Below are 20,883 nucleotides of genomic sequence, written 5' to 3'. Positions count from 1 at the left end.
ACAGTTTGACAATTTAAAGCATTGCAATGAGACGTAAATTTTCTTTAAGAAATGCTTTAACATTTATAATTTGCGTGATAGTTATTTTAACAATAACGGGATTTTTGCACACCGTTTTATATCCACACTCGACACGAAATAAAACCAAAGCCTGTAATGATATTTGGAGGTGTGGTGATTATGGTGTTAAAACATTAAACATTTCAAAAACATATCCAGAGGATAATGTAAACAATGCGCTCCAACGAAAGGAAGTGGTCGAGGATTACACTTTACATAATCTCTTGGATCCTAAGGAGCAGTTTGATAATCACCTTATGAAATTTGGAGAAAATGAAAAGTTAAAGGTAATCCTTCTGTTCAACAAACCAGGCTTCGAGAACGAGACTACAACTAATGAAAAGTTTAAGACCTGCGAGTACAATAACTGCCGGATGACAAGTAATAAAAGATTATTGAACACTGCTGATGCAATTTTATTTGATATATGTAACAGTGATATGGGAACTGAACCGCCGATTGACAAGCAGAGCAGGAATCCTAATCAGGCATGGATATTCAAATGCGGTGAAACGCCAATACACCATTGGTTTGATGATTATAAATCAAACGCCTGGCATAATACAATGAATTGGTCAATATCGTATAGAATCGATTCAGATATGCCTCATCCTTATGGATATCTAAAGACTCGGACATTCCCAAGACAATTTGACTACGAATCTATTTACAGATCTAAAACAAAAACCGCCCTGTGGGTTGTTAGCAACTGCAATACACAAAGTGCACGTGATCAGTATGTCGCTGAACTTCAGAGGTATGGAGTAGATGTTGATGTTTACGGAAAATGCGGATCTAACGAAAACATTGATAACGAAACGTTAAATCGAATAATACCAAAATACAAATTTTACCTGGGATTTGAGAATTCTTTATGCAACGATTATATCACGGAAAAGTTTTTCTTTTATTACGACTTTAACTGGATTGTTGTGGTTCAAGGTGGTGCGGACTATGATCGTCTGCTACCGACCAAAAGTTATATTAATACTGCCCACTTCTCAAATGTGTCACTACTGGCCGACTACCTTTTGAATCTTGGAAATGACAAAGACAGATATATCGACTTTTTGCGAAAAAAAGATCGTTATGAACAAAAGTACGAATATGGTCATAAATATAGCATATGTGAAATGTGTAGAAGGCTAAACAAGGTATCAGCGTTCCGGAAGACTTACAACAATATTCAGGACTATCTTGAAAACGGACAGTGCCGAATGCCTACAGATGTTCAGTCTGTATCAAAACCATCAGCATTTCTGAATTATGAACGCGTTTTCAGTTAGAGCAGATATATGTTAAGTGATAGATAACATATTGCTTATTTTCAATGTAGAATTTGTGTTTAGCAGGTCTGTGTACACTAGAAAAAATTTCTTTATAACATATGGGGTATATTTCAAAATAGCTGCCCACTTAATTTTCTCATCGCACAAACCAGTTTTGCTATGTGAAAACATTTGAGTAAAATAAAAAACTAGGTTTTAAAATCGGTTGTAGAAATATAGCGGTGTGCGTAATCATGGCAGCGTCTGATGAAACTGGTCAGGTTCGAAAAAAAAAATTAATTCAGATTTTAAAAAATGGTTTTCATTGAAAACAGCTAAATATTTTGCAACGAAGCTTGGCAGACGGTACAATTACATCATTATTTATAATATGATAGATTGCTTTCTAAATAACTAAAATTTGTCACGTGCCTAGTCATTATTCTATTTTTTTAAAGATATCGTCTTAAAAATTACATTATTGCATTATCTGATATTTCTACTCATTTTATGCAAAATCCTTTAATCCAACTTACAGAAAGAAATGCCATATTCATTGTTACCCATTTAATTTGTCTTTTCTTTCATATTTGATTTCCGTACATTTAAGAAATATTTTAATCGGTCACTTTAAAATAGAAAATATTTATTTCAGAGGTCGCATGCTTCATTTGTATTTATCATGAGTGTGCGACATTTTTTGTATTTTGGTGAATGCTGCAAAATGATCACTTGCAGGCTAAGATCATTTTACATGTAAGAGTTATTGCATACTGTTACAGTATTAAAATTTTAAACTTGTCCGTAAATTACATGCCTATTATAAAACGTCACGGATTCTGCAGACAGTAAAACATACACAGTTATTATAGTGGAAAAAAACTTAACATTTAATTACAATATTACTGAGCCATTTTACTGGAACATTTTGATATGTAAAATGTTCAAATTTATTTATTGATATATAAAGTAAGTTTGATATTCCTTTTGTTGCACAGCGGAAACTGCGTGTGAAAATGAATGTTTTAAAAGCTTTTGAAAATGCCAATGGGTTTGTCATACCGTTTCACATTAATTATTAATGGAAATGATACTTTAAGCAACTGTCCTTTCGGCACCAACCCGAGTATTTGAACGTTTAATTCGAATCAGTTTGATTGGGAAATGTCTACTTTCATTCACTTTTGTGGGATACATGCACATTTAGCAAAGGAATCAAATTTGGAATTAAATTATGATAATAATCTGCGTAAATTTTTATTTTGGGATGGTCCACTTTTTATTATTCTGTTAATATCTCGTACTAAGCAATCAACTTGTCAGGAGATGTCACCAAGTACATTTCGTGGTTTGTATATAGCCCTGGTGGAAACGAAAGGGATAAAAGCTGTTTTGATTGATAAAAATAAAGACATATGGGTAAATCTACATTTACAGCTTTTTGATAGTTTTTTCACATAGTAGTAATTTCATCCTTTGGAAGAGGCTATATTCTACGAAGAAAATATCTGTACGTTAATGTGCGCGTTTATGTGTGATCACAGTAAAAGGGTCAGTTTGCAAAAGCATTGGTTTGTTGTGTAATGATGTAACACGAGTGAGTAAGTTGGGTTTTACGGCTAATCGACATAAAACGGTCATATATCGCCGAGAAGTTATATTGAAAACGCCAATTGTAAAGCATATCTAAAAATCATTTATGTAAAAATGTAAAGCTTATCTAAAGCATATCTAAATCATTTATGTACAAACGTAAAGCATATCTAAAATCATTCATGTAAAAATGTATACATGTATACATATGTGTTAAAATATCAGCTGCAAACGTAATAATATTGCAAAAGATGTGAATAAAAGTATGAAATGTTCAGATTTTTTGATAAATCCCTGTCTGCTTTAAAAAAAGATAAAATATTTCCGACTGAAACTTTTTTCAAATAACTCTTTCAAAGATTGAACGTCATAGTATGTACCGCGCTGTGGAGCAAAGTCCACGATGTAACACGAGTCTGTAAATTTTATCTTTATATGTTTTTGATGTATTTTTGAATACCTAAATGAAAACAACTTGTTATTTTTTCTTATTACCTAAATTTGTTTTATATTTGTTTGTTCGTTTTTCTTTTTTTAATTTATCAAAATGTTACAAAAGATATAAATGAAAGTGTTAAAACATCGTCTCCCCTATTATTCTTATTCTGCATAAACGATGAGCATCAAGCTTTGTATTATGACTTTATTGCCACCTGTTTAAGATCAAATATGCCTGTTTTACTTCTCTTTGCTGATGATAGATACAGTATTGATGTCTTTCACTTTAAAGGCACTGACCTCCAGCTTTGGCTAAAAAATGATCTTTCTTTCAAATTGAAGTTTGGTCATATTATGAACAATAGAACATGAATTTTTGTTTCTAAAATATTTTTAAAATTCCAAATCAAGAAAAAAAGAAGGGTAACAAATCTTACTGAATAATTTACATTTTTGTTGTAGAAGCTGGGGTTTTAGTGTAAATACAGATAAAACTTTTTGTCATGTTTTTTACGAACAGCAATAGGCTAGAAAATATCGACTTGTTTTATGACATCTGTAAGATGGATATAGTTAAGAAGTTGACGTATTTTGGTGTATACTTATCATCCAATGGTACTTATTATCAGGCACATAAGTTACTGTCCCAGCAAGCTATGAAAGCAATAGCTCATTAAATTCTCTGTTTCACACAGTAGCTCTTAAAGTAGCAAATAAAATTAAGTTTTTTGATTCAATGATTAAATCGGTTCTAAGCTACGGACGTGAAATTTGGGGTTTTCAGAAGGTACTCAATATAGAAAGACTTCATTTAAAATTTCTAAAAGGTATGATCAAATTTCGCCTGCAGACAGCGATTGCAACAATATATGGAGAGTTCGGACGTGTTCCGCTGCATATAATTCGGTGGTTCCGTTCCTAGGTAGAATCACCGACCTTTTGTAAGCCAGTTTAATGGCTACGTCGCATGAAGAATTCTACATTCACATCGAGGTTTCGAAGTCAGCCACTTTAACAACTCGGCAACGGATTTCACCTCATGTTGCTTAAAAGTTTCAAGCTATTTGTATAAAAGAACCAAGTATTACCATATAGTGTAACAGTGATAGGTTATCTCATTTATTTTGTTTAAAACAATACAGTCAACAAAATTTAGAGAAATACTTGATGTTTCGTCAACTGTTACTTGCAGCGACAAAAAGGAAAGTCCTGTTCTGTTCTTATTTTGTGTATATATTTTGCGACCAAGAAGTATGCCTCCAGTATAGTCTATTAAACTTTTATGGATGCAAGCATTTTGGAAGACAGTGGTTCAAACCTCAGTGATGGTGACTATTTTTATTATTGTTATAAGAAAAGAGAACTATTTGATCAAAATCAAATTCATCGTTACTAAAGTTTGAGGTAAACTGCAAATTTTGGCGATTGTTGCATGTAAAAGGTACTTATTTGTTTAAACGCTGTGTAAGCCCACTTCTTGAATACTTTAAGAGATATACGTAGCATAGAAATCTGTTAAACCTTTTGGCCATCATTAGCTTTTTGAGAAGGCAACGAAAGTACGCCTGTGTGTCATTATTAGGTGAGTAACGTAGGCCTCTCGTTTTGTAATAATTATGGCCAATTTTGTATTTAGAAAAATGGTGTTGAAATTCCTGGTTTCTATAAATTCTTTATTTGCCAGTGTGTCTAAATAGGTCATCATTGAAATTCTGACCTCAATGTTTAATTGAAAATGCAATCAAAATATATATTAGACGTAATGGGAGAAAACATATATTTTAGTTTGTGTAGCAAATGTCGTTGACACTAAACTTCACTGAAAAAAAAGACCTTACATAATTAACAATTTTTATTATAATGATATATTTATACAATTCTTTTAACATTTACGTATAAACTAAAACATATTCATTACTTAATAATTAATGCATAACACAGTTCAACTATTACCTCAAGAATAGGTAGAAATACATCAGTATTACTATCAGTAAAGTCCCTGTGTTAAATCATTTCCGTTCCACAGTATGCTTTATTGTGCCGCTTTATTATGCAGAGTTTTGTTACATTGCGTATTGCGTTAATTTGGACCTTTCATCTCTCGCCATAACTAATCAAGGTCAGCAAGAACAAGAGCTAAATAAATCAAAGAAAGCTTAGTGACACAGTGAAATTCAGCCTATTCAAGCTCATCGACCGTCATAGTAGTTCTTTATTCATTATAAACTTCTAGTAGACATTGTATATCAACTTGTAGCTATTTTACCGAAAATATCATGTGTTTTTGACGATAACGCGCCTGAATAACATATCTTAGTAAATTTGAATTTGATATTAGAAAAAAACATAATTATAACATTGACTATTGTGTGGTATTTTTCAGTTGCATTCACATCTATTCTTTCAAAATTTCTTTTAATGTTACTACAGGTATCAAAAATATATTTGTTAAAGGTTGTGATTTGACTGATATATCTCAAATTAATGCTTTATTTTCTATGTTTGATATTACCAAACACAGTCATTCGAAAGTATTTACTTGGAAGGTTTGAGAACTCAATTCAATATCTTTATTTCCGCCCACAAAGCTGTAATATACTGACACATATACAAGATATGAATAGATAAAAAAACTAAGATAACAAAACACGAAACAAAACTTAAGAAAGATAAAATAATAATGATAATAACAATAATAGTAATAATAATATAACAAAACCTTTACATTACGAAGATAACTCATTAAGTACCTTATAGAACAACATTACATAGTGAAAATCTTAATCATGAAGCATTTAAACACCTCAAATTAACGTGGTAGATTTTGTGAATTAAAAATGCCAATATTTTTATAAAAAGCATATTTCCTAATTGCAGAATAAAATTACAACATCGACAACACACAAAATTACAATTTTAGAGTAAAACAAAATTATAACATTTACAACATGTTTTGTCATGACTGTAAAGATTTTACAACCAAAAAAACTTTGTAATATGCAATTTAAAGTTTTTACCTTGTTTAAATTCCTTAAACTGTTGGGAATATTATTCCTTATCTTATATTATTTTGGGTGTTATTTGTTTATGAACCTTTCAAATATCATATTTTTCATAGGGGTATGGTGGCATATTTCTGCCTTGAAATAACCTGATTAAAATATAATTATACATGATTTGCATAAAAATGTCGAGTTTAGACCACACTTTGCTTCTATTGTTTCTACTGTTTAGGATAGTTATTTATCAATGTTTTAAAACTATACTGAATGAGACCGAATGAATAAGTTTACAGATGAAATTGTGAAAACACATTAATTCAGAAAAGGTCTGTATAGTCCACCTGTCATCTTGTAGTATAGCTGTATTATCAGAATGATTTCTACGAAGTTCATGTTGGAGGGAAAAGTAGTTCACTAGGTTGTGGTGGGTCTTTAAGGTTCGCGGACAGATTCAAACTAGTTTGATAGATATCGAGAAAATCATCAGGTGATATAGTTTGCGAAATTTTTTCAAGTACAAAAATGTATGGTAAATATTTTAAAACAAACAGTAGCCCTGAGTGTGCCCAGAACTGCCTCAAGTTATTTTCCCTTGAACATTAACTGGATAGTATCTAGTTAAGACTTTTACTATTAACACTAAGGCACATGGTATTGCACCATTACTTACGCCTGCAGTACATTGTATCAAACGTGATGTTCAAAAGGGCAAACAAATGACATACAGTGATACACAATTTATCCCATTGAAACGAAAAGTAACTCACCCAGCATAGACCTGCTTTCTTCAGTGTAAATTTTATATAACAAGCATCTCTGATTAATCACTAAAGTCCAGTCCTAAACAAAATAGCTACGGTTAAAAAAAGTAGTAATATTCCAAGTTTCGGGAAAATTTCCCGGAGGCACCAGTTTTCTTTTGCTAAACATTCACTTACGTGGTCTGTTATTTAAATAGTTATAAAAATAATACAAACATATCGGTATTTGTCTATTAAAAATATTCATATACAATATCATATTGTAAAAGTTAGTTCATCATATTTTCCCATCTGAATTACGTGTCTATTCCTGTTGTTACTTTTCAGACAAGTCTTCATTTAGTTTAATTAACGAATCGTCGAGAAACTGGTTGTTGGTACTGGTCGTAACAGCTGTTGATGCTGAAAAATAAACATTATATATTATAATAGATCTCTCAGCCAAGTTTAACAGCGCAACAGATATAAAATCATTATATATAAATCATCTTGTAACTTTTTACTTTTCGTGAAAATGATTTGAATTTTGTTATCACATAATTATATTGACACTGCGATAGCCCGAAAATCTTGGACAATTAGGAAACAGCATACTGTTTAGTAATACATGGAATTTGCAAGTTGAATGTAAGTAAATTTGCCTTCCTTGCATTTCTGTGCAAAATGAGGATTATACTAATCTATTTTGAGTTGCTCCTAAAATAATTCACGCAGCCTTTCACGTTCTCCTCCGTTTCAGAGAATAAGCGCCAATGGCATCCAAATTTCTACAAGAGTGGACTGCCGTTGGATATATTTATGGCATTCATCTAACAGAGTATTTAGAGTAAAATCCTTGACATTCTCTAGTGTAGGAAAGGAAGAAACTCTACCCTTAACTTATTTGGCAATAGCAACTGTCAGAAAGTTTGAAACTAGTTGTTTGATGGCCGTTGATAAATACCAACCAATGTCTTGGATTTTGTACTAGTTTTGATTTGTTTATGGTGACCAATTGACCACTTCCTTACAAGAATTACTGGTAAATGACGACTGACGTCAGATATATTGGAAATCATGTTTATTTGTTTACATACAGATCTGTGAAAATGGATACTTACATGGAGGGGTGATAGTATATCTAAACAGGTTCCTTAAGACACAACCGCAACAGCCACAACAGCCACAAAAGCAACAAAAGGTACAAAAACCAATCAACATGGGCACCCATCTGCATAAACAAATCAAAATTATATAAACGAAATGTTGTATCGGTGTTTTGTCTGTCGATATTTTTACCCCCAAACAAAAACTGCGTTCACGCCGCCTCAGTAACCTTATTATAGACCGCCCAGTTCGAGTGCGGAAGGTCTTGGGTTCGAGCCTTGGCCAGGGCATAACAAAGACATGTAAATTGTACAAGAAGCTTCCTAGCCTGGTGCAAAGCATTATAAGGATCATAGTAGATTTAACAACTACATGTTTTTCATCGACAAGATGTTAGCATAGAAGTTACAAGTGTGCAGACATTTCCGCCAAAATGGGTTATGTGAGATTAATGTGCAGCCAATGTACTTATAACCAAAATTCGAAAGCCCTGATGCACCATGATAACATAGATGTGTATAGACAAAAGACCCGTGTTGAAACCAAGATTAAACGGTTAAGTATTTTCTTAGTAAAATTATTTTAAACTGTTTCTAAATATTTAAATGTAACTATGATTTTAGTTAGGGAACTGCATAATTTGTCGCATAAATGACATGTAAAAACACGCCCATGCATCTTTCATTACGTTCTTAACGTCACGTTTCTAAATTCCTTTGGTGATCCACTTAAAAGCATCGATTATCTTAAATAGTAAAGGTGATGTCTTCAAATTTTCAGATTTGGAAGGTATAAGAATGTTCTTCATGAATATTTTATCTCAATTTTGATTGTTGTCACTAATACAGGTTTCGTGATGGAACGGCACATATAATTGTACATTTATAATCCCTGTTCATAAATTGTATAGCTAGGACCTTTGTCGTAATTGGACAATAACATTTCAGTGGTTTATGTATGTAGTTTTACTAATTAAAATTTACTTAATGTTGGATTTTTAAGCCAAGGGCATGGCAAGTGGCAACTTAGGATTTAGGTGATCTGTATGAATACCGTATAAGGCAAAATGAAAAGCGGTTGTTTGGAAACTGACATGATGAGTCATCATCAAAAATGTCAGCTTCGGGTTGGCATGTGTACAGAAAATTTCTAAATATCACTAAAATGTTTATATGTGTCCAGCCAGTCACAGGCTTGTTCATTTGAACTGCTGCGACTATTTGTGAGATAAGCTTTGTAAATTTGCAATTTGCCTTTAGTACTGCTATAATTATTATACTCACAGTTACACTTACGTGTGCTCACTAATCCATTGCAGAATACATAATCCGTCCAGAATAACAGGGACAGGAATCTTCCTTAACCGAGTGCTACAGCAGCCTTTATATGCCACCCCTAGTGTCCAACAGCAGTAGTCGAGACATAACTGTGATTGATGATAGTCGCCTAGTGCATCCGTATAACCAGTGCAGCAATCAAAGGCATCTGAACCCTGACCTACATACAGAAAATATTCTTATAAACGCAGAGAATTGGAGGACGATTATATTTTATACCCTTTATGCGACATGCAACAGTTTGTACCACGGAGAGCGACAGGGTAATATTTTCATACGACGGTATGGTACGTCGCGTGTCACATCGCATCAAAACGTCACGCGTAGAAACATACCACTGCAGCGAGCCGTAGTAGTAAAAAATGTTGCTGCGTCTTATTTTACCGTAGCGCGTCGCGGTAGTTATTTTGATAATCAATTTCAAAACATATTACATCAATATTACATCGTAAAAAATCTACACAATTTAAAATAACTAAGAAATAACATCCTTGACATAACAGTAACATTTTAGTCCTTGAAAATATCTCTATATATTTTTGATACAAAATGTCATGTTCTCAAACTTTATATAAATGTTAAGGCAAATATTTACAGCGTACTGAAGGTAGAAATATTGCGGTTATCTAAATCAAATATGTATTTAGGAGCATGTATTTGTTTTTACAGCAACTTTGTTCTGAGCTGGGGAAAATATGCAATTTGTTTTTGTTCATAACTTTATCAATATCAGCCCGATTGACTTGACACTTTTACTACAGTTGCGTAATAAGATGCTCTCTGAGTCTCCTTAAAAATGAGCAAACCATTAAAATTACATAGATATTCACAAAAAGAAAAATATTGCTTTGCCAAAATCAAGGTTTACTACGATTTGAAGGGTTTTAGTTCCGATTAAGACGGCTCAGATTATGAAGATATGACATCTCAAATATGCTGATAAAATAACAAATAAGCACATTTTCGCAATACAGCTTAAAACGTTTCGGAGATCATTCCAACGAATCCGAAAATTCTACATTATTTCCCGACCGAACGGACATCAGATAAGATTTGTTTCAATTTCCTGTCGATAATTAGGCCAACTACATTTTCAAAACAATGTTTAATCTGATATCTTAATCTTATCGCTTTCTTAAATGTATTTAAGTTCATTTTGCGTTTTTGCCAAATTCCCGTATCACTGTCCTTTTAGCAATTTTACTAGTCGTGCGGACGGACAAATCTAATCCGAAATAAATTTTATTTTTCTGTAGAAATCGCCGTAAACTACAAACTCATGTTATAATTTTGGCTTAACTGGTGTATTTTGTGAAAAATAGATTCCTCATTTGGACCACTGACAAAAATACTTAAATCCATTACCTGACAACACACTCAGCAGAGCTGCGGCTCTCAGAACTGTCAACATGTCGCGTGTAACGTCCGCTCATCGAATGCCCGTGAAAATGAATGGAACCTACAAAACAATAAGGGTCTCCAAATGGTACGTACTGTCCAAACAAATCATCATTTGAAAATTATCTGATTAGTTAATATCTTAATCTCTTGAACGATATCTAGTTAAACTTGTGTATGTAGAATAATAGAATTTACGATTTTCGATGTTATCCAGATATTTACCTTATTATAAATAACTGAACATTTTCGGAAAATTTAGATAAAGATTAAAAAAAACACTGAATCGAGTTAACAATCAAAACGGTTAAGGTTTATCATTTGTAAATTTGTATCCGCATAAATCAAAACCTGTGCACACACTTAAAAACGATCATAAATAATGGACAAAAGCGAGTGAAACCTAACATATCATTGTTTGATTTTGGCCATAATTTAAACTGTGCTGATTTGAGAGGCATAAGTATTGCAGCCAATTTAATTACTATGACACAAAATACCAAACACTACTCAAAATAATTTTTTGTGCACCCCCCCCCACCCCAATGAGTGGTGGGGGCATATAGATTTGCTCTTGTCCGTGCATCCGTCCGTCCGTCCGTCTGTCCGTGTGTCCATGCATCTGTCCGTCCGTCCGAAGTTCGTGACGCGCCTAGCTCAAAAAGTATTTGATATAAATTGATGAAACCTTGCATGAGTCTTAATCATGAAATGAATTTGCGCACCTTCTATTTTTCATCTGGGTCTGCCCCCTACTTCCAGAGTTATGGTCCCTGAAATAGTAAAAACTGCACATTTTCACCTTGTGACGCGCCTAGCTCAAAAAGTATTTAATATAAATTGATTAAACCTTGCATGAGTCTTTATCATCATATGAACTTGCGCACCTCCTATTTTTCGTCTATATTTGCCCCCTATATATAGAGTTATGGCCCCTGAAATAGTAAAAAATGCACATTTTCACCTTGTGACGCGCCTAACTCGAAAGGTATTATATATAAATTGATTAAACCTTGCATGAGTCTTTATCATGATATGAACTTGTGCACCTCCTACTTTTTATCTGCCTCCGCCCCCTATTTTCAGAGTTATGGCCCCTGAAATAGTCAAAAGTGCACATTTTCACCTTGTGATGCAACTAGCTCACAAAGTATATGATATTAATGGATGAAAACTTACTTGAGTCTTTATCATGATATGAACTTGCACACCTCTTATTTATTTGCTGGCTTCTCCCCCTATTTTTAAAGTTATGGCCCCTGAAATAGTAAAAAAATGCACATTTTCACCTAATTATGTGCCTAACTCAAAAAGTATTTAAGGTAAATTCATGAAACCTTGCTTGAGTCTTTATCATAATGTGACCTAGCACACTTGACATTCTTCTTGAGAATCTTAGTGTTTATTACGGAGTTACGGCCCTTAAAATAGCCAAAATAGTGGATTTTTTGTTTGTGATGCTCATAGCTCAAAAAGTATATGGTATAGAATAATGAATCCTTTTCATAATTTTTTGAGGCTATACCCAATTAAGAATGCAAACATTTGAATTATTTCCCCTTATTTGTGACAAATGTACCAGTGGGGGGCACACCCTGTGTCCTTGAGACACATTCTAGTTTTTGGTTTGCCACAGTTATTATGTAACAAATAGAAAATCAAGAGTGTCATGACGGCCCAAAATTTCTTAGCGAATTATTGGTACAAATACGCTAACTCGGCATTTATACTTTGTCAATATCTTATTATATAGTAAATAAAACTGAATGTAAATTTGTGGAACACAACGTCCACTTAGAGCAAAAAGTTGCTGATAACATATCAAAATTTTTATAATTTAAAAGTCAGCCTACGTTTTCATACAAATACTTATTTTACAACTTCAACAATTTTTTGAGAAGTAACAAAAATTCTCTACAATAGCTTAAATTTACAAGCTAGAGAAAAAAGTTATAAGGGAAGACAATAAAACAAAAACCAAAACAGTATCCCTGGCTCCAGGTCATGAAAAAGCATTTATGATTGGGATGATATTTAATCATTTTCATAAATAATGAAAACTACCCCTCTACTGGGTGTGGTAGTAAAATGAACAAAATTCTATCTTTGCATAATTTGATTTTTTTTTTTTTCATTCTAAATAACACATTGATGTAAGTGTTTGCTTATTATTATTTTTTTTTAAATCTGTTCAGTAATTGACAAAATTTTGGCAAAATAGCAAACTCTGGGGTAGATGTTGTGTTTAGGGTATACTGACTGTAGGGTAAGCACAGTTCAACAAAACCTACTCTGTTGTTCAATCGTATAGTTTAAAATGTAGCAAAAATACATTATTAGCAAGAATTGTGTGAATTGCATGAGTACATAACATCAGAAATATTTTCCTCAATGTTTCATGATTGTATGTAGCAAAAATTATACAGCAAAAATGTTGAAGTCAATTGTTTTATGTAATTGGAATGTTTTGTGTATTTTCTTACGTACTTGCTTTTTTATTCCTTGTGAAAAAATCTTGTGTATATCTACAGGTAATATTATGTAAACAAACAGAAAGCAAAGTATGCTGCTTAGGTAAGGGTAAACATACAAAAATGTTATATTAAAAATATATCGTTATGTTTACATACGCCCGTCTTTCACCAAGGAAATATTGCATGATACTATGCCTATCTAAATCTATAATACGCCCATGTTCCTTATTTCTTTTATTTGTATGTCTGGACTTTTGCTTCCATTTTACTTAGAATTTCTATATATCTAACTGTAAGTTTGAAATTATTCATTGATCTAAATGCTACAATACAACCTTTTGCTGGATTATGCCATTATGTAGGTTCATTTATACAAAGCCAAAATAAGAATAACCTTTAAACCGCTTGAAGGATTTTCATTAAACTTGGTCTGTAGCATCATTATAAGGTTCTCATCTAAATGTGTTCAAAGGGGCGCACTTGGTCCATTTTAGGGTCCACTAGAGCCAAAACTTATGAATACATTTAAACGAATTCTTCTCATGAACCACTAGAAGGATCTTCATCAAAGCTGGTTTGTAGCATGATTTAAGGTCTTCTCCCAATTTTGATCAAATGGAGGCAGCTGTCTCCTTTTAGGGACCACTAGAACTAGGATCCTCTCCAAAATTCGATCAAATGATTTCACCTTGATCCCTTTTAAGGTTCACCGAGAGTTGTTTCAGATGGTTCTGTTTTACCCCTTTTAAGGACCATAAGAGCTATAAATTTAAAAACCTTTAGACAACCTCTGAAAAAATTTTACCAAACATGTTCAATAGCATCCATGCAAGGACTTCTGTCCAGGTTGTTCGAATGGTTTCGTTTAACCCCTTTTAGGGGCCGTCAGATCTTTAAAGAAAACACAACTTTAAACAGTTTATTCTCTTTCTTCTTTTCTGTTAGCTAAACCTGGCCTGTAGCATCATTGGAATTGATATTTCTGAAGCTTATATAAAGGTTTTCGGCTGACGGTGCGGGGCATTCTCATGAACCACTTAATAGACCAAACTTGATTTGTAGCATCCTTTGTTGGACCTCTTGTTAAGATGGATACGTATTTTTGGGCTGTCACAACAAAAACAAACTCTTAACAAGTTTAAACAACCTTTTATGAACTACTTAATTGATATTGACCAAAGTTGGTCAAAAGCAAGGCCAGAAGGTCAGAGCTTAGTGACTTTCTTAGCTTCTTTTGTGCCTCTTCTATTGACATTTCACTGTGAGTGTATAATTATGTCAATAAGAATCAGATTTAAAGGCGTAGAAATCATCCATCAACAGTTTTACTGTAGAATATGTATTTATATGATACGTTCTTGTTCAACATTTCAAACATTTCATTATCAACAAATACGATACAATATGGTTATTTTTATACTGTAAACCTAGAAACGTTCGCGAAAACTATATTTCGCGTTTTCTTTGAATCAAAAAGCAGCGATACGTCAGTTCCATATGTGTATTTGCTAACCCTCTGAGAGATTGTAGCTGGATTATGACCGAAGACTACAGCCCCTTTTAAAACAGCTAATCCATTTTCTTCCGGAACAATTATCTTTAAATTTGGGAAATTGTCTCTGAAATTTTCCTGTAGCAGCGGCGATTCCGAAAATCCACCCACCATAACGATAGCTTCTACATCACTGTTGATGGATTCCTTTAATAAGCCTTTGACGTGTTTTACGATATTTCCGATCGACTTTTCAAAAAATCCCTTTACAATGCCGGGGTCAACACGTTTTACCTTATTAAAAGTAAACAGTACAATAATAGTTCACTTTGGTTGTCTGGCATTTAATTGTTTTTATTTGGACAGGAATAGCAGTTTTTAAACTTTTATGTAAGCTTGCTGAACGTCTTCGGAATTTTATTTATCTACTAAATATGACAAAGAGAATAAACTTAAAATTATATAAGTACAGTGTGTATAGCAGTTCCGAATCACCTAACAGAAAACGTTCAATATGTCAAACAGAATTGTGTCCTTTGGAGTTTAGTGTTCATATGACAAGATGAAAAAATAAAAGGTATAATTTCATTTCTGGGATTACTAGTTTGGTCACAGGGTACATACTGATTTTTGTCGAAAATTTGCAAATAATTGCCATTTTAAAGAAAAATATACAGAATTATGAAAAATACGCAATAAACATTCCAAAACATAGCCATGATTGTTTATTTCCATCTGCAAAAAAGTTATTTTGAAAATAAGAAAGCCTTCAATTTTATATGAGGTCATTTCCAAACGTAGTCAGTCAATTAGTTCCGAATCACTTTTTACAACATTTATCTCCCCTGCAAGAACAATATAACACGCAACTTCTCAAAAGTTTGTGGTATTATTCGTGTTACTAAGGGGCATTCAACTGACAAAACATTTACATTTTATTGGCAATATGTGTAGAAAAAATTGAAGTGATTCGGAACTGCTTTAGATTCGGAATACCTAGACATACTGTATTTATAGTCCTGACTTGGCATATTGGTTTTAAACGACGTAACAGCTGAGTATGAACATTTACCTGCGGAGAATGTCGTGTATGTTTAATTATTTCCTGCAATGCTTCTCCTTGATATTTTTCGACCAGTTCTAACAGTGTTAAAGGTAATGATGTGGTCACCTGTGTATCCGTCTTAGTGCTGATTTCTCTTTTCTTTACCTCGAAACAACGGAACAGTTCAACATAGTCTTCCGTGTGTTTATCTTTGAAAACTGACATCACATGTGATCCTTTAAGAAAGTTTTAAGACTTATTATAAAAAGGTTTTACGAACAAATTGAATGGGCTATAAGTTTGCAGGTGTGGGTGCTTGGGTGGAGGGATGGCTGGAAAAGAAATTTCAAAAATACTTAGAAACAATAGGGAAAGCAGGAGAGGGGCATAAGTGGGTGCAAGGTGTGGATGAGACATACGAAGGTACAATATCAAGGAACTGAACACAGTGTGTAAATTGTAGGGTTTTTCGTTTTTGGTTTTCGGGATTTTTTTTCAAATTTTTATTTCACTTTAGAACATCTGAAACAATTAACAACAATTACGAGGTAACCGTCCCGTAATAACGAAAACTTATCTCGTAATTACGATCAAGATCTGTTAATAACGAGCAAGATCTCGTTTTTACGAGAAAATACCTCGTTAATAACAAGAAAAAGCTGTTTCGTTATTTCGAATAAAAGGAGTTTGAACATTGAAAACGGTTTCTGATCAATAATCTGACATAGAATCTTCGAACGTCATTGGTACACTGATCTTGATCAGGAGATAGTCCCTACAGACACCTGAGCATTTACATGTATGTCAAAGGACATGGCCACAGTGGGCTGAAGATAGAAAACAGTTTCCGATCAATAATTTTAAAACCATCTGGCCTAGAAATTTCAGGCATATTGGCCTTTGTGAGACTATGACCTTTATTGATTTGGGGCCAATAGGTCAAAGGTTACCCAAAGAAGTTTTTGAATGTTGTAGGTCAAATTGTTCTCAAAATGTTGATTGGAATTATATTTTTAACTGACCAAGATCATTTATTCTAAGAAGTTCTAAGAATTTAGGTCATATGGTGTTCCCGTTATTGATGGGAAATCATTTTTTAAGTTATACAGATGTTTTCTTGTTATTCTCGTAATAACGCGATCTTTTCTCGTATTAACTAGGTCATATCTGATGATTACAAGATCTTTTCTCGTAATTACAAAAGAATTTTCTCGTAGTTACGAAATCGTTGTTTCAATAAATATCTTTTATTTGATACGATTCTTGTCAATAATTACGTTATAAACGTTAACTGGTGTTAGCGTTTTTATTGCTAAAAGAAAACAATTAATATTGTATATCAACAGTGTACTTTCTATTGCTTCTATCGTTCTAAGGTTCTAGTGACGTCATATTTTTAGTTAAATGGCGACGACATGTGTCGCTGTCATGACACTGCATTACTGATGTCAGTCCGTATTCAGACTGTATGTTTTGTTCATAGGGGGAAACTCTTGAAACTATTCAAAGTTTGTATAATTATTCCCCTTTACTTCTCAGAATTATCGAGCTAGGAAAGAATTTGCTTAGACAGTAAAGTGAAAAAAGAAATTAGGAAACATCTGAAATAGCTAGGTTGGTGGTAGCTAGACTAATACTACGTATGTCTTGTCTATTTTCAGTTAAATAAAATAATAAACATACCCTTCCATTCTTAAATAGTTTTGGCAAAACTAAATATTTTCCGATGATATTATTAAATCACAAAAATATATATACCAGCGAGTTTTGACATAAATTCAAAGAAAGCCTCATCTACCTTTGTTCCTCCCCATGCCCCACCGCTAGCCTTGGTTAGTTCTTTGAGACAACCACCATTTGTAACTTCATGAACAGTAATATCAACAGTTCCTCCTAAAATAAAATGATTTTTGGTAAGTCAAGAAATGACAGTATACATTGCCTCACTAAAATACATATATACAAGACTCTACACGGTCCTTCCAGAACGTGGCAGACATAGACAAACCGGTCAGGACACTAAATCAAAAGACATTGGTATAATTACTCAGGTAAACCGGATCTTTGTGTAAACTGCTCCTGGAATATGTATCTCATTTTCCACCAGTATTCAGATTCAGAAACACTGGCTACCATTAAATGTCTTTGTTTTACAAAACTAACCGTTTGACAGATTAATCTTGCCTTTTTATGTTCTATATTTACTTATATCGGTCTTGCTGTATTCGCAGATTTTTGTTTGTATTTTTAATATCTACTTTTTGCATTTTTATATCTACTGTTTGGTGGTGTATATGTATACGCATATAAAGAGTGTTATATAAATGTGGTATAGTTATAATAATCATTACCATTGAATAAATATATTGCATCGATTTTGCTGTTATTCATTTTTAGTTAAAAAACATATTTAAAATATTTTTTCACGATTTAAACTACCACTTGACTTGGTTCAGGTCATAAAGATATTGACATAATTTTTTCTTATATGTACTTCTTATATGTTGCTTGCTTTTTCCTATTTAAAGTGCCATATCAGGATCGAATATTTAAAAATATTTGGTATATCTAGGTTGCCTATACAAACATGTTCGTTTTGTGGCAGGCATTGATTTTTGTATCATCTATTTACTACAGTATTATGTTGCATTTAACTTGCCTCCAGCATCCAAAACCATGTATCTTCTGCCAGGACCAAGAGTGGACAGTGATGTTGTATCACTACCGCATTTCTCTACCGGTAGAAGGTGACAGTACAAGCTCGCTGCTTCCGGTTCTAAAGCAATTGTCAGCCTGTCTTTGGATTTCCGGCCTTTGAATAATAATGTATAAAATGATATTTAACACAATGCTTACCAAAAATAATTAATAATTTAATACCATTCTATAATCACTATTTTTCGTTTTTCTCGAGAATATTGAAGATAAGAACTGCCTTTCTTCATACTAAACTTTTTGAATAACTCCAAGATCTAACAATTTATTTATTTCTGTCTGAATAAAGCTAGATTCAATTGTGTTAAAACAATATTGAGGGCACTGCTCTTGTTTATACAAGTAAATCTTTGGTTTAAAATTAATTTGACAATGTTCTATCATGTCTAAAATATTTTCATCACCAGTAGTCAATTTTCTCCATTCATTTATAAAGTACCTCAACCTGTCTGCTCTAAAACATCCAATCTTATCCATCTACATTCGAGCTTTCCCTGCTCCTCTCCGACGAGGATAGTTTTTTTATCAGCCTGTGAGTGGAACAAACCTCGTTCCCGACTGAAACTCCTTGTTGGAAATCTGCCTCTATCTGTTTTTAAGATACCCTAAAACTAGGACGACCTCTAAATTTTATTACTTATTTTTGCAGAGTCCTCAATCTCTTACGTTTTTTTCGAAATATCATCCCCGAGAAGTTCCATTGTAAAAGGCAGTAAATGGTTACACAAATGTGCATACTCGGCTTTTATTTCTGGCTTCATGAAGTCCCTACGGAACATATTTATCTGTGTGTTTGTGTGTTCCAACAATGCTAAAAAAAAACATGGAAAAATATCAAACAGAGAATGCCATATTCCAAAAATGCAGCCTCCCCAAAACGAAACCCACAGCAGGTAGACGTGCACACTAAACACACACACACACACACACACACACACACACACACACACACTCGCATAAAAAGCAAACACACGAGGACAAAACGAACAAATAAAGGAACACAGTTGGGCACCGCCTTGAAACGGTCAGTTGCAAAAACACCACTGGGGAGCTTAAACCGGTTTATGGTGCGCACCCAACCTCACTCTTACCCCCATCATGTTCCAAAGACACGGGACAGTATAAATAAAGGTTATCCCCGCCAGGTGAATCTCTAACACACTACACATCATTGCAATTTTCGATCAACTCACCGTATTAATCATGTTCTTGCTCTAAAAAGGCCATCTTATTTACTGCCTTTGCCAAGATTGTACCTGCTTTAACCACAGAAGTTTCAATGTTCTGTAACTTTTTATCATTGGTACAAACGTTTTGGGAGATTCCATCCCAAATGCATGGGTTTGTTTTGAGGACAACCAAAGCCTCACAATCTTCGGGTCTACAGTTTATCTCATCTTTTACCAGCTCGGAGTACCTTTCCTCCTCTATACCACTTCTAAACAAGTCGTGCACATTTTCAGCCAAAGTATCATCAATACTTTCACGTTTTAGTTTTGATCCACTGACAGAATCTTCATTCTGATTTTCAGTTTCGACCCTACACATATCACCTGAGAAAGAAGGGTAGTCAAAATAGTCTTCGTCACCCTCGTAATTATTATTCTGTTCCAAATTATCTAAACGATTCACTGTCACTAGTGTTTTATCTTGTTCTTTGATAGAATTTTGAATTTCTTTCAAAAGTGAGAACATTTTGACACTAGTTTCCACGACCGACGAGGACGTTTCCGACAGCGGTCTATCATCAATTTCCGGCGAAACGTTCTTGTTTGAGGTGCCAGAAACCTTAGAGTTTCTGTTTGAACGTTCTGAACTACGTTCCTTAGTATTGCCACGCAATTGTACCTCACCATCTTCGGAAGATTTCTTATCCGCCATGTTGAAATTTTAGTGCAACACCACGTGTTACAAACACAATTTTTTCCAGAAAAGAAACGTCCTTCAACAAAATCGAACCACGTTCGATAAACAATAATTAAGTTCGTATTTCCTCGAAATGCTTGAAAAAAATCTCTTTAAAGTTTGTCAACTACATTCACAAAAAAATCAATACTGAAACGACATGTTGTCACTCTGACAGCATGCAGCACACTGATTCGACGTATGCGCAGTACAATCTCATTTTAGACCGAATGTGTTTTTGACGAAATAGAATTATTCTGTGTTTTTAAAACTATACTATACTAGGCTGACTGAATAATTTTGCAGATG

At 33.5% G+C, this 20,883-nt stretch overlaps 3 protein-coding genes across 3 annotated transcripts; 1 reads left to right on the top strand and 2 right to left on the bottom strand.

Moving 5' to 3' along the window:
• The first annotated feature begins 26 nt into the window (after window positions 1-26).
• Window positions 27-3,195, top strand: LOC123559052 (4-galactosyl-N-acetylglucosaminide 3-alpha-L-fucosyltransferase FUT6-like). Its single transcript, XM_045350872.2, has one exon. It carries the CDS (start codon window positions 27-29, stop codon window positions 1,344-1,346), a length of 1,320 nt encoding a protein of 439 aa, XP_045206807.2. The 3' UTR covers window positions 1,347-3,195.
• A 2,003-nt stretch (window positions 3,196-5,198) lies between these two features.
• On the bottom strand, window positions 5,199-11,189 carry LOC128557486 (uncharacterized). The gene is made up of 4 exons (XM_053544880.1): window positions 10,911-11,189; window positions 9,504-9,705; window positions 8,223-8,332; window positions 5,199-7,524 (listed from the first exon to the last, which is right to left on the bottom strand). Exons 1-4 carry the CDS (start codon window positions 10,954-10,956, stop codon window positions 7,439-7,441), a joined length of 444 nt encoding a protein of 147 aa, XP_053400855.1. The 5' UTR covers window positions 10,957-11,189; the 3' UTR covers window positions 5,199-7,438.
• A 2,997-nt stretch (window positions 11,190-14,186) lies between these two features.
• On the bottom strand, window positions 14,187-20,550 carry LOC123558440 (heat shock 70 kDa protein 12A-like). Its single transcript, XM_053544619.1, has 6 exons — window positions 19,926-20,550; window positions 18,614-18,766; window positions 17,713-17,847; window positions 15,982-16,190; window positions 14,931-15,203; window positions 14,187-14,207 (listed from the first exon to the last, which is right to left on the bottom strand). Exons 1-6 carry the CDS (start codon window positions 20,548-20,550, stop codon window positions 14,187-14,189), a joined length of 1,416 nt encoding a protein of 471 aa, XP_053400594.1.
• Window positions 20,551-20,883: the final 333 nt, after the last annotated feature.

The sequence above is a fragment of the Mercenaria mercenaria genome, chromosome 5 (genome assembly GCF_021730395.1).
Source record: "Mercenaria mercenaria strain notata chromosome 5, MADL_Memer_1, whole genome shotgun sequence".
Taxonomy (NCBI): Eukaryota; Metazoa; Mollusca; class Bivalvia; order Venerida; family Veneridae; genus Mercenaria; species Mercenaria mercenaria.
The sequence above is the reverse complement of the archived record's forward strand: the minus strand, read 5'-3'. Positions and strand labels throughout refer to the sequence as shown.

Coding starts and splice junctions, on each gene's coding strand:
- LOC123559052 (XM_045350872.2), top strand. CDS start 27: ATGAGACGTAAATTTTCTTTAAGAAATGCTTTAACATTTATAATTTGC.
- LOC128557486 (XM_053544880.1), bottom strand. CDS start 10,956: ATGTTGACAGTTCTGAGAGCCGCAGCTCTGCTGAGTGTGTTGTCAG. Junction 9,706..10,910: donor TCTGCTGAGTGTGTTGTCAG/GTAATGGATTTA, acceptor TTCTGTATGTAG/GTCAGGGTTCAGATGCCTTT. Junction 8,333..9,503: donor CAATGGATTAGTGAGCACAC/GTAAGTGTAACT, acceptor TTGTTTATGCAG/ATGGGTGCCCATGTTGATTG.
- LOC123558440 (XM_053544619.1), bottom strand. CDS start 20,550: ATGGCGGATAAGAAATCTTCCGAAGATGGTGAGGTACAATTGCGTGGC. Junction 17,848..18,613: donor CATGGTTTTGGATGCTGGAG/GCAAGTTAAATG, acceptor ATTTTATTTTAG/GAGGAACTGTTGATATTACT. Junction 15,204..15,981: donor ATACACGACATTCTCCGCAG/GTAAATGTTCAT, acceptor ACTTTTAATAAG/GTAAAACGTGTTGACCCCGG.